The sequence below is a fragment of the Perissodus microlepis genome, chromosome 19 (assembly GCF_051167445.1).
Source record: "Perissodus microlepis isolate ML-2025 ecotype Zambia chromosome 19, ASM5116744v1, whole genome shotgun sequence".
In the NCBI taxonomy this organism is placed as follows: Eukaryota; Metazoa; Chordata; class Actinopteri; order Cichliformes; family Cichlidae; genus Perissodus; species Perissodus microlepis.
The window spans coordinates 14,961,063-14,974,257 of record NC_140479.1 but is presented as its reverse complement, the minus strand read 5'-3'; the positions used below and the strand labels follow the sequence as shown (position 1 = coordinate 14,974,257).

The 13,195-nt window shown below is 40.6% G+C and overlaps 2 protein-coding genes and 1 long non-coding RNA gene across 8 annotated transcripts in view; 2 read left to right on the top strand and 1 right to left on the bottom strand.

Moving 5' to 3' along the window:
• The first annotated feature begins 1,572 nt into the window (after positions 1–1,572).
• On the top strand, positions 1,573–2,971 carry nat8 (N-acetyltransferase 8). Its single transcript, XM_084915318.1, has one exon. The coding sequence runs from the start codon at positions 1,573–1,575 to the stop codon at positions 2,233–2,235; it is 663 nt and encodes a 220-aa protein (XP_084771444.1). The 3' UTR covers positions 2,236–2,971.
• A 776-nt stretch (positions 2,972–3,747) lies between these two features.
• Positions 3,748–6,105, bottom strand: LOC146365644 (uncharacterized). The gene is made up of 2 exons (XR_014798674.1): positions 5,380–6,105; positions 3,748–3,953 (listed from the first exon to the last, which is right to left on the bottom strand). It is a non-coding gene; the product is annotated as an uncharacterized LOC146365644 (long non-coding RNA).
• The window catches only part of LOC146365643 (dynactin subunit 1-like), a 34,117-nt gene continuing 24,819 nt past the window's right edge, over positions 3,898–13,195 (top strand). For 5 of the 6 annotated variants that reach the window (XM_084915310.1, XM_084915309.1, XM_084915308.1 and 2 more), the window contains exons 1-2: positions 6,692–7,146; positions 12,420–12,671. In XM_084915310.1, the coding sequence (XP_084771436.1) occupies positions 7,114–7,146; positions 12,420–12,671 (285 nt within the window). In that variant the 5' untranslated portion in view covers positions 6,692–7,113. Of the gene's footprint in view, positions 4,003–6,691; positions 7,147–12,419; positions 12,672–13,195 lie in introns of those variants that run through there. The other variant, XM_084915311.1, reaches the window with a different exon arrangement.

The window sequence follows — 13,195 nt, the reverse complement described above, 5'->3', positions numbered from 1 at the left end:
GTGAAGTTGTTTGGAAACGTAGCAGGAAACCTGGCAGTGCACCACTGCAAAACTGTGATATTACAATGATATTGCAAGTAAAGATTTAAACTTTACCCAACATTATAATAAGGTTAAAAGAGAAATACGCAATCATATAGGTATAACCCGACAGTTATGGTGTCCCGCTTTTGGAACAATATCTCCAAAAAGGCTGTAGCAACAGCCTAAAACAGTAACAGTAAAAATACAACGCATTAATATCAACCCTAAAACACTTTCACGCCAGCTTTCAAGGTTCTTCCGACGATCCCTGAATGCAGCACGGTAGACATGAGGAAGTAGTTTAGGAGCCAAGCGAAATGAAGGGCTTTTGACTTGGGGAAACTGAATTTACACTCCACTTTCAAGGACTGGCATAAAACAGGTAAGTCGCATTTATTTAGTGGTTTTTGTGAGTCATAAAATGTCAGAGCAAACTGCAGTCAAATCCTCAGCGCCTTTGTGAGGTTAGCACTGATGCTAGCTTCTGTTGGCTAATCTGGATTGTTTATTCACCTTTTCTGAAAGGACAAGACGAGTTTATTATGTGAACGTGTGTCCCGTCTAATATCTGGTCAAATAGCGGACAGTTAGCATTACTAAAGCTTATTTCGGTTTTGGGCTAACTCATGTGATGTGCCTTCAGGTGTGTTTAACGGACATTTCGATCAGAGATGAAACTGTTGAATTTTTAAAATAGCTTCCAACTCCAGCCACACCGTGTTTGTTTATTTATGTTTACACTGTTTATTCTGATGCATACTTTACGAGTTATTTAAGCCAGCAGGGTTTCTTAATCTTTGTGATGGTCGACATTTTCGCTTATATTTGCAAATAGACTACAGTTAACAGGATTTATAAAGGGGTTGCATATGAAATAAAGAAGAAACCTGTTCTGCAAGTGTCTTAATGACTCTGTTATTGTACTCACATTACAATAAATCAAGCCATACGATGGAGGATTTCATTATTATTAACATTTATTTCGAGAATAAAGTCAAGATGTGGAGATTGCATTTGTTGTTTCAAGTGCCACGGCTGTTTTACCCTGTACAATATGCCTTGTGCAGAAGAGTTAGTGAAACAACGTGATCAGCAGTGTCTTAAAGAGGTAAAGGAACAGGGCATTTGCATCACCGGTGTGCGACCGATAAATCTGCAACAGCTGTGTGATGCTGTCGTGTCAACATGGACCAAAGAAGAAGAATTAAGGGAATTCTAAAGGCAAATGGGTGTCTAACCCGATACCAGAAAGGTGTACGTAATAAAGCAGATGTTGAGTGTATTATCTCACTGAAATATATTGGTGTCTGTATTTTTAGGTTATAATTTCTGCAAAGACAAAATATATTTTTCTGGAAATTGAATTGCATTCAAGTGCTGATTAGATGTCTTTACTACCACTAATTACTACAGAAAATGATTGTTTTCGCCTGAGATAAAGAAAGCTTTTGTCAGAGTGAAAAAAGTGATTGTAGATTTGTTTGATCCCTGCTTGTATTTTGACATCTCTCATGTCTTTACCTCTGTGATTGAAAAGCTGAACGAGCCATGGACAACATTCAGATCCGGAAGTTTCATGATGAAGATGCTGATGTTGTGAAGGAGCTCTTCACCTTGGGGATGAGTGAGCACGTGCCTTCGTCCTTTGTGCACGTTCTGAAGCAGCCGCTGACCCAGATGGTCCTCATGTGCATGTTCTGCGCTCTCCTGACCAGCTCTAAGTCCTTCTTGCTTCCCGTCTTGGCCGTCACCTTCTGCCTGGCTGGAGCCCGGCAGATGGTCGTCTACATGTTCAACAAATACATCGAAGCCACGCTCAGAAAGGACCTCAACAACATCAGTGAGACCTACCTGAAAGGGAAAGACTCATGCTTTTGGGTGGCTGATAGCGATGGCCGGGTAGTGGGTTCGGTGGCTTGTCTTCCTGCTGAGGATGCTCCTGGTTGCTTGAAGCTGAAACGCATGTCGGTCCGCCGCAGTCACCGCGGGATGGGCATCGCAAAGGCGCTGTGTCGTACAGTGGCTGAATTTACTCGCGACAGGGGTTACGGAGCTGTAATACTGCAGACTTCTGTGGTGCAGACAGATGCTCAGAAGCTGTACGAGCACATGGGCTACAAAAAGATAAGAGAGTTTGTCGTTCCAGAGTTTCTTGCCAAAATCCTAAACTTCACCCTGCTTGAGTACAGACTTGATTTACAGCAGGACTGAAGAATGGACTGAATCAGATATAAACACTGACAACCATTTCAGGGCAGCAGTACAACACATTTATCTAGTTCCTCCACTCTGTGTTTTCCCAGCATGTATTTGATTGAGGCAGAAACACTCTGGACAGGTCGGGCATGGGGGGTTAAGATGGGGGGGGGGTGTTTACTCAACACTTGTAGAGCTGGTCCAGTTGTGTTTTCTCCTGTTTCAAACACACACAAGATCGTTACTGTTTTATTTGTGTGTAAAATAGTTGGTTCCACAAAATGTTAAAGTAGAAAAACTCAGCTTTTGTTAAGGGTTCTGTGTTGATTTGTCATTTTATTTAACTTCTACATGATTTTAACAATAAATGTATGCATCTGAACACAAAAGCTGCGATCACTTTTGCAGTGTTATTTCAAATCTGTTGTTTTTGCTCAGTTTGTGATGCATTGATCACTAGAGGCCCTTTTAGTAACTTGGCCACAACAATCTCTGGTGTCATTAAAATATTCATAATAGTTTGGTTATAAATTTCTCTCACTGTACTTTTCTGTGTTCATAATTCTATTAATTTTGACAAGATCTTTAACATCACCAGATGTTAGCCAGCTCCAAACAATGAGAGAGCCTCCACTGTTTTTAACAGATGGCTCTACACTCTCACTGTTGCATGTCTCTCCTTACCTCCTCCATATATGTATTGAAACATTTTCAAATTTGGAATAATCTCTCCATCACCTCCTTCGACCTGTTACCACTGATTTTCAGTCCAGTTCTTGTATCATTTGCCATACCTTATCCTTGACAGCCACTTTTCCACTGGTCGGGTACAAAGACTGGACTGAAAATACATGAAAAAGCAGTCAATGCCGACAGAAAACTTTAAAAGAGCTTTAGAAACCTTGAAGAAGTATTCCTCAAGGCCCTCTTAAAAATGTTAAGATAGTCTGGCTGCTTGGAGTAAAATATAGATAAGTGAGGGGTAGCTTAGGACTTTTGCACACTGGTGTGTAATGTTACAATGCATGCACTACTTCTGTTTTATCCAGAAATACACTCATATATGTACAAATCACTTAATACCTCTATGCATGGAAAACTACCTGAAGTCATCTTTATTTCTATGGTCCTCTGAGCAGAGTGTTGAGACTATAGATTGTACTGCTGGAGGCCCAAAAAGGAAGCTGACAGCTGTTCAGCCCAACAGTGTCTACTGTGAGCCAGGGGGAGGTTGTGGCCGCAGGGTGAAGAACCCAAACAGATATTTTGGGTCACTGCTTTGGTTTGAGTTTATTTTACATGCTATATGCCTCGCTGTAAATGACTGCCATCTCAATGATGCTCACCTGTGTCAGGTTGTTGTTTTATTCCTTAAAAAATAATTAAAGCTGTGAAGAGTATTTTTGTTTAATTTAAAATTTATACTTAAATTGTGATATAAGGTACTTTTGTACTTGCCTGTAATCAGGAAATAAGTACAAAATAATGCCACGATAAATAGCACAAAAATGACAGAAAAAGGCAAAATTTAAATTAAAAAGTTATTTCATTTTTTATTGATATAGCCTCAGTGTGTATGTGTTTAAACCGTGTCATCTTTGTGCTGCTGAGCTCGTTTAAATACTTGAGTTTTCATCGGGCCCCTGAGTTTGTGTCAGGCGGGCTGAGTCAGGCAGCAGCTCGGCCACCTCGAAGCGGATGTGTCCGGCCAGACCTCCATGGATGGATGTAGCCTGTCAGGGACGAAGCGGAGCAGTTAGCCGGATATTTTGACGTAAACAGGTAGGTTTTGGTGCATATTTATCATCTGACCGTCGGGGTTTTAACTCAGAATACACACACACACCTGTCTTGAACTATAAGCTTGTGTGGTTTCTTAATATTATCTCTTGGATATTATTTTTTTTTATTCATTTATTGAAATTGCCAAACGAAGCTAACGAACGTTGCTGCTAGCAGCTGATCAGGGAGTGTCTGCCTGACAGCTGACAGCACCAAATGTGAGCGTTAAAATTAAGGTTTAGTATTAGTTACAGCTGTTAAAATTAAATGTTCTCACATTAAAACGACTAATAATGAAGAACATGGCAAGTGTAATGAGCCTTGCTTGCGATTAAGGCGGCTGTGTCGATATCCAATCCTAAAGGGATGATTATTCTCGGTTAAATTAAATAATCTTCTAATCCGGATTGTTTTTCTTAATTTGTCTTCCAGTTTGGTTAATCTGTCGGGAGAAAATGTCCCGTAGGGCTTCAGCCACACCCATGCTGTGATTTATTATGATTACCAGCAGAAGCAATACGCAGAAATGTATATAGTTATTATTTTATTGTGTAGTAGTACCTTAATTCTTTCCCAGTAATACATGTATAAATAAGATATCATTGTATGTCCCGATTATTGCAGCAGAATTTCAGCCTTCAGTAGATTTTATACACACTAGATGGCACCAGATTACATATGTAAACATATGGTACAGACTATAGACATGCACACTATAAATACTTTATACCAGTTTATACTAAGGGTGCTTTGTGTTTTATGCACTCAAATCCTAATTGAATGCATACAGGGATGAAGTGCTGGCTTTACACAACTATTCAACTGATGACCTACTTTTCTTGTATGCATTGCTCAGTGATGAGACCATCCTGAATATCATTGACATGCAAGCATTACAGGCTGTAATTCCCCCAGTATTCTCCAGCAATTAGACACATTTAAAAACAGTGTTTGAAAAAAGGTTTGCATGGTCACATCTGCTGTTTTAATCTCACTTCAAATAAACTTGAGTGACACTGCTCAACTACACTGATTACAATTTAAATGTATAATTCAGTGACTCAAGTAAGTCCATTAATTATGTTTGTTATTCACATAAAGATTAATAAACCAAGCTAAAAATAATCACAGTAACCTCAATATTTCTTGACCTAAAATGAACAAATTATTTATTCAATTTATTTCAGTTAGTTTCTTTTCTTTAATGTAGTGTCTCCTTTTAAAAATGGTCACCTCTAAAACTACCTGGATGATGCTGCAGTTTCTTTTTCAGTCGACCGTCATCTGCTGTGTCCATATTGGCAAAATTTGTGTCATATAAGCCAAGCTTGTGCTAAATAAAAGCTGCCTTGGAGCAATAGTTATGCTCGTTTTTACCTTGTTGAGTGATATCGATTTGTTCCTCCCGGACAGAAAGACTGAGGTGCAGTATGGCTGTAATTTTCCTGCTTAAAATCCCAGAGTGTCACCTCTGTTCCTGCGTCCTTCCCGTTCGCTGGTCTGAATGGGCTCAAAGCAGCAGCACCGCCTCTTTCTCAGTTTCTCTTCCATCACCCTCATCTTCTATAAGGAGGACGAGCTTTGAATTAGGCTGTCTGCTAGTCTTTAGAGAGATAAGAGGCTCCCCTTCTCTATTTCTTCCCACAAATGCCCAACACCCCCGTTTTTTGGTTCTGCCTCCATCATTTGCATAAAAGGGTGCAAAGACACTGCAGAGGTTTGTTTTGTCCCTAAACATCCCCAGCTATCCCCCAGCTGAAATATTAGTCTGTGCATTGCATATATGGCTGGTTTTTGTTGTTATCCTGGCCCATGCTTTGTTGCTGAAGCTTTATATGTCCTGCATTATTTTGAAAGGAAAAATATTCTCTTCTCTTGAAGGCTTGGGTTCCAGCGTTTCTCATCAGCCTCTAAGCTGAAAGCTTTTACACAGAAACCCTGCAGCGCTTGCTTCCATTGCAAAGAGATGACAGCAGAGAAACAGAGAGGACTGGGAGTTGAAAAGCTCCAGCCATGCAGTTAGCAGATAAAAGAACTAATCCTTGCTCTGTGATGGGCCACAGTTTTAGGCTGGACCCCAATGCAACCTCTGCTGCTTTTTGCTTACAATGTGCTGTGTTATGGAGCATCACCTGGACCTTTTGTGTTCAACCACAATGAAACAGCAGTTGATTAACTTGAACTGTTTCACCTCCCACTGGATGAAAAATGCTTAGCACCTGTTTTTTTCTTGACTTTTCCCCCCTCCCAGTTCTCACTCTAGCAGATGAAAGAAAGTGGAATGCTTTGTAATAAAAAAAAAACACACAAAAAAACCCTGGAAATCCATTATAGGCTGCAGTGCAGCGAGAAATTAGGTTTAGTGTAATTTCAGCCTTTTCTTTTGATGTATTTACGACCCTGTATGTTTTTTTCCATTCCCTGACTGATTAATCATAACTTGAGTCAATATTATTAATTTTTACCTTGAAAGTCTGTGTTGCCGAGGCTGAAAGTAGCCTTTGATCAGTGCACTCATGATAAGAAGTAAAAAACAAGCCTGAACCTCTGCATCATCCTAAATAATGAGGGCATGCACGGGAATAATAGCTGTCTATTTTGAGAAGCATGTCTGCAGGCTTTAGGACCCAGCAGCACTGTCTGGGCCTAAACCACCCTCCCTCCTGCAGAAGCCAGCTTAGACACAGCACAGTGCAGTGCTGCCCCTCAGCTGATGCGCTCACAGCAGACCCAGCTTGGCTCTATTTTCCCCCCTCTTCGTATCGCTGCTGTTCGCCTTTGGCACCTTTAATCAGCGGGCTGGATTGGCAGCATCCTCCCCAGCAGAGACTTCCTGATATGGTGAAAAAAGCTCCCGCAGACTTTGGCTTGTGGGCAGCAGAGAGGCGGGACGGTGGAGTTTTGGGAGCTCGGGCTGTACTATGAGCAATAGGAGAGGGATGGTGTGATTCTGCGAGGAGACAGAGAGGAAGAGGGAGACGCTCGGGCAGCATCACTGAACCCCACTCCCCTCTCCTCGACCCCCTTCTGTCTGGCTGACGCTCTCCCCAATAACACGCTCTTTCAGTCAAGACTGGCAGTTTTGAGTGGGGGGCTCAGCAACCAGAAATCATGTCACACACTAGGAGGAATACGTACACCCGGGTGAGTGGATATATATACGCTCAAGGTAGTTGAATGAACGGTCGGAGTGGCGTTTAAGTTTGTCCTGCTCAGCGGCCATTGTTTCTGTAAGGTTTCTTTGATTTGTTTCACTCTGTCATCCCCTCCTTGTCAATTCCTGCCTTCAATAGGAGGGTTTCTAATCCATTTCACTGCTGCATTCCTCTGTCTGAATTGTCGCCTCTTTGTTCAGCTCAAATGCCCCTCCGGGGCAATATCAACATTGCTGCTGCGATGTTGAGAGCTTATACCTTTGCTATGACTTGACTCTGACGACCTGTGAACTAGTAGGTAGGTAGCTGGCTCGCTTTTTGTTATCAGCTAAACACACAATCCATGAGCCCAGAAGACTTCCTGTTTGTCATCCGTGTCTGAGTCAGGCGACTTTGCTGTCAATGGGAGGGATGACATCAGTGTGTGATCTTACATGTCAGCTTACTAAGCAAAAATAGCTCCTAGACTGTATGGATTTTAACTTATATGGAGGCGGTCTGTGGCAAGCACGCATATGGCAGTTTTTCTTGCTTAAATAAAACATCGTGCTGACAATCAGAAAGCTACATGCGTGTTTTTCATCTTATTTCAGCTTTAAAGTCAGTGCGAGCCTTGCGTGTATTGTAAGAGTAGAGTGGCACTAAATAATTCAGCACGCCCTCCTTGGGTCTTCTGCCTCCAGCACATGGCAAACGGATCTAAGCAATGACTGAACATCGGTGAATACATCATTACAGACTCGTTAGCTTTCAAGTTTTCATTATGACTTCAAGTATAATCCCCTGATGGATGTGTGATTGCAGATTGTTGAGCTGTGTTGCCCTGTGAAGTGCAACACACTGAAGTGATTTGACGCTTTAAGTAAAAGCTTTGAAGACTCAGCTGTGACGTAGAAACTGTGGAAGCATCATTTATTGCTCATGACTAGTTAAAATGTCTCGCTCCATGTTGGTCATGAATTATAAGAGGAGTTAATTAGACTTTAAACAATTAAGGGGATCCAGGCTTTGAATAAAAGCTGCCACTTAAGTGAATATCAGCAGTGGCTGTCTGACTTTATGTGTGAGGAGCTGTGGTTGTTTATAATAAAGATACATGTATGTAACTTTCATCCAGTGTGAGGTGAGTGCCTTTAAATCATTGAAACACCAACTTTATACTTTAAATATGTTTTTCAAGCCAGGGTTTTGTGACCATTAAAATTCTTGGAGTGATTGTGCAAAGCGCTGCTTACTTTACAGCATTCCAATGTATACTTTGCAAAGTTTCAGTGACCTTACATTAGGGTACTGATTGTCTAAGACCTTTAGGCATGTGGTTTAACCAGATTTTATGTTTTAATGTTTTCATGAATACTGAAACTCAAGAATAATGGACAATGTAGTGGAAGCTTCATGCTTTATGTGGAGCAGATGATCAGATTAGATTTTGAAGACCTAAAAGCTAACAAGTTCAAACTTATACCAAATATGTAGTACGGTAAGCCGCATGTTTGAATAAAGGGGTTTCCTTGAACACATGAAATTATAATCCAGTTAACAAAATGTGTGTCTTGGTCCATAAATCACATCAACTGTTTTTTAAGCTTTTGCTATCTGAAGAACAAATGGCAGTCCAGTGTACTTGTGTTGATTTCTTTTGAAGAGAGTAGACACCTGTTCATAATACGTTTTGCCTTTATTGAGGACCTTCACTGTAGACTTAGACGCCACTTTAATCACCATGCAGGCCAAAGAGGACATTAACTGAGGCTCACTAAAACAGGACTGGAAAACTTGTTCAGCTGGTGTTAACTGTTTGGACATTTTTGGAGTGAGTGTGTCACAGAAAACAAGAAGTAAAGTCAAATGTTTGAGGTTTATGTTTAGAACTAGAATTACCATAATGTACATTTGTGTTCAGAAATTTACATCGACTCATTGTGGACATACATGTCACAGGGCTTTGAATTATTTCTTTGAATTGTTCTTTTTGCAGAGTGGAATAATTGTACAGCATACATCTTCATTGACTTTAAAAGCAAGAACTGGGAACACAAGTTTAAATTTATTTTGGACTTTCTCTAGTCCACACAGGGCAAAAAAAGTTACAACCACCTCCACTTTGGTTAAATGTCCCTTGGCAAGTTGCACCTTGACCAGGTGCTTTGGCTGGATATTTGACAACGTTTCTTGGAAAAATTGGTAGAGTTCATTTACATTTTAAACTGGTTTATTGCCTTCCTTTTGGGAAGGCTGTTCCAGAAACTTAATGTCAGCCTGCTTTTTTAATTCCAAACCAGTTTTGATGTGTGTTTGAGATGATTGTCCTGTTAGAATACTGTGTTCAAGTTTCAACCGTAGCTGTTGATTTGAGGTGAAGTTGAAGGATTTGGAGGTAGTCCTCTTCCTTCATTGTTCCATTCACTTTTTTCAGTGTACCAGTACCACTGGCAGCAGAACAGCCCCAGAGCATGATGCTACAGTTGGTACATTGTACTTAGGTTTGAAAACCTCATCTTTACTCTTTCAAACATACCTTTTGTTGTGACCAAATAGTGCTGTCTTTGTTCTGTCTGACCAAAAAACTTTTCTCCAGAATTAGTTTGATTTATTAATGTGGGCAGCTACAAATTTAAATCAAGCTTAAAGATGTTGATTTTACACAGGCCCAATGCGTAGTGGATTTGAAGCAGAGGTTTCTTTCTTGGTCGGCACAAAAGATGGCTCTTAGTCCATTGCAACGTGAAACTGGCTTCACTGTGGACAGTGACGCTGTCATGTTCTGCTGTGTGGAAGGCAGGAGATTGGACCCAAATGCAGGACTCGGAAAAGGAAGGTTAAACTAAAGTGTAGCATTTATTGCTGGAAGAACTCTTCATGAATACAGGGCAAAAAAACAAGAACTCAAAGCACTAAGCATTACCTTGGAAACTGGGGAAACTAGAAAGCTAAGCTTTGAACGGAGAACTAGAAAACTATCGTAACACAGAGGTGAAGACACAGCATGGAAAGGGTACGACGTGACAACAAGCTGGGGATGACAGGGGTAATCAAGAAACAGGAGACAGAAGGGAAACACAGCTGGGACTAATTCTGCAGGACGAGACAAGGGAAGCAACACAGAATACAGACACAGACTTTCAAAGTAAAACAGGAAGCACAACAACTGAACTTACAGACACAGACTCAGAGACCCGATACTGACACGGTACAGAGGGAACACAAGGACAGGGATAACTTAGACAGGAGATGTGGGACCAGGGCAGGCACTGAGACACAGACTAGACACTAAACAGAGGGAGCACAGAAATCAAGCCTAAGAACTAGCAAATCTTAACAAGAATTAATCAGAAACATAAGCAACTCCTAATCAAAACAAAAACACTGAGTCAGCAGTCTCAGGACCATGACAGATGCTGGTGTTCCTGTAGTTTTCAGCTCATGGCAGGCTTGAGCCTTGGTGGTTCCTGGGTTGATCCTAACCAATTTTCCCACAACTGATGATAACAGTTTAGGTCTTTTTCCAGACAAAGGCAGAGTGGTGACTCATCCAAATAACATCGGGATCATCAGGTCAAGCAATTGTACTCATTCTTCGATCTTCACTGAGTTTGTTGGACTTTAATACTGTGCTGACTATTGGGCAGTCCAATGAGATGCAGACAAAGCAAAACTATCAGTTCCAGTCAGTCATGATCGCTAACGACAAGTTAATAGGGCTTGGCATTATCAAGTTAAAAGACTCAGACCTCTTTTTAGAACCTTCATCACCACTTGTTACCAGATTTGAGCGAGTTTATGTATATATTTAAGGTTGTATACTTTTCAACATGCGTAGATTACAGTTATTCCAAAATAAACTGGATAAAAAAACTTGTGCACGCAACTCTTGTTTTGTTAAAGTCAGTAAAGATGCATGATGTACAGTCATTCCACTCTAGAAAATGAACACTTCTAAGAAATCATTAAAAGCCCCAAATTAACATAACAGCACAGCTTCTTGCAGCAGTAGTGACACCAGAGGATACAGTGTCTGTCGAAGAGTCTTCATGCTATAGTTGTTTTTCTGTTTTTGGTTAAACTTTCACAAAGATTTTTGTGTAGTTTAACCTTTAAGTTAAACAGCAACACATAGACAGTGTGTGTTTAGCTGAAGCAGAGAATGATATCTGCTCCTCTCTGCACTGTTCTGCTGAGTCACCATCAATTCTAGGACATTGCTCTGTAAATTGGGTTATGCAGCATTATTTGATTACAAAATATTGTAGCTGAAGCCAATTTGAAAACGTTCTTGTGTGCATTTTGTTCTTCACACATCCAAATTGCATTGTGACGTCTCAGGTGTTTGTTGCCATGGAATTACCATAAAGTTTGCCTCCTCAGCTAGAAAGAAAGAGCAGTGCTGTTCAAGCGTGCACTGACATTTAGAGAGAGCAGCATCAGGATGAGGCCTGGTCCTCTGTCCCTCAAAGGTGAGCCACTGTGTATCGGGATGGTCTCATAAAAGCACCTTCTGTTGTATCACCCAACCAACCCTAATCCCTGAGCTAATGGGTCTTTGCTACAGTCACACTAGGGAAAACAGTGATTGGAAACAGCAACTTGACCAAAATTACTATTAACATGTGCAATCATCTTGCAATATTGTTGCCTGTTAAGGTCGGCGACCACGCCTGTGACCACTTGCGGTCAGTTACTCTCTTTTAAGGGTCTTAGGTGCATCACGAGTGCAAGAAAATAACAATAAGACTGAGTCAGTTTGCTGTCAGTCTGCTATCAGATTAAATTGGGTCAAGTTGGTAGTTACATGCAGTTGTTTGTTATAATGTAATGATTGACTGTGATAAATTGGGGAAAATCACAAATATACAATTTCAAATTCATTTGAACTTTGTTTTAAAGAAATTCAGAAGTTCCCTCACAAATTGTGACAGAGTTTCTGCATGACTATGATTTAACTGCAAAATGACACGTGTTTGGCGACCTTACTTTTATATAGAAATATAACCAGAACACAACCAGTTCAGTCATCTTGACAATCTATTGAATGTGAAACATCAATTTTTTGCAAACCTTTGCCAACACAATGTGGAAAATGGTTCTTTCAAAGTAAACTAAACAGTAGTATTTAACATAAATACATTAGATTAACCTAAATCTAATGCTAAACATTAAATACCTCTTAATACCACTCAAACTAAATCACCTGTGATGTTGAGCTGATTATAAATGCCTGTTTTAACAGCCCAGGTCTGTGTTTTCTTTCCTCATCCCACCCAGACCACCAGCAGTGGCAGCAGCAGGATGAGCTCAGACGGGGGTGGGCGGCCCGTCAAAGTGGGCTCCCTGGTGGAGGTGATTGGGAAGGGGCAGCGTGGCACAGTGGCCTACATCGGGACCACCCTCTTTGCCTCTGGAAAATGGGTGGGGGTCATCCTGGATGAAGCCAAGGGCAAAAATGACGGCACCGTACAGGGAAAGCGTTACTTCACCTGTGAAGAGAATCATGGGATTTTTGTGAGACAGTCACAGGTAAATACAGGTGTATTAAGTAAATGTCTTTACCCCAGTTATTTTTTTTTTTAAACACATAAGAGATTTTGTTTTCCTTTTATGTGGCACAGTGTGCTGTGTGTGTGGGCTGATATTTTCCTTTATTGTCTTCCGTGGTGCTTTTGTTTTTTTGTTGCTTCGGGGTCTTTGGTTATTCTTTTTGATCTGCAACAGTTTCTCTCCCTCAAAATTCTGCATAATGTCACCATAATTCAACTATAGTGACCTGGAGGAGATGATAGAATAAACTAAAATTACAATAGTTTAACATTTTTGCTACTTATGTTTTTTGTTTTTTTTTGTAAATTAAAACTTCTTTCTTGTGAAACCGTCCATCTATATTCTTAACTGCTTATCCTGATCAGAGTTGCAGAGGGTTTAATTCAGTTCCATTTTATTTACATAGAACTAATGCACAGCAACAGTTCAAGCTCAGAGAAACAGGTACAGGTGTACAATATGCTCTAAATAAAGAGATCTTCACTCTGTCTGTACATGCATTA

Excerpts from the sequence above, each read along its gene's own strand:
- nat8 (XM_084915318.1), top strand. The coding sequence starts at position 1,573 with ATGGACAACATTCAGATCCGGAAGTTTCATGATGAAGATGCTGATGTT.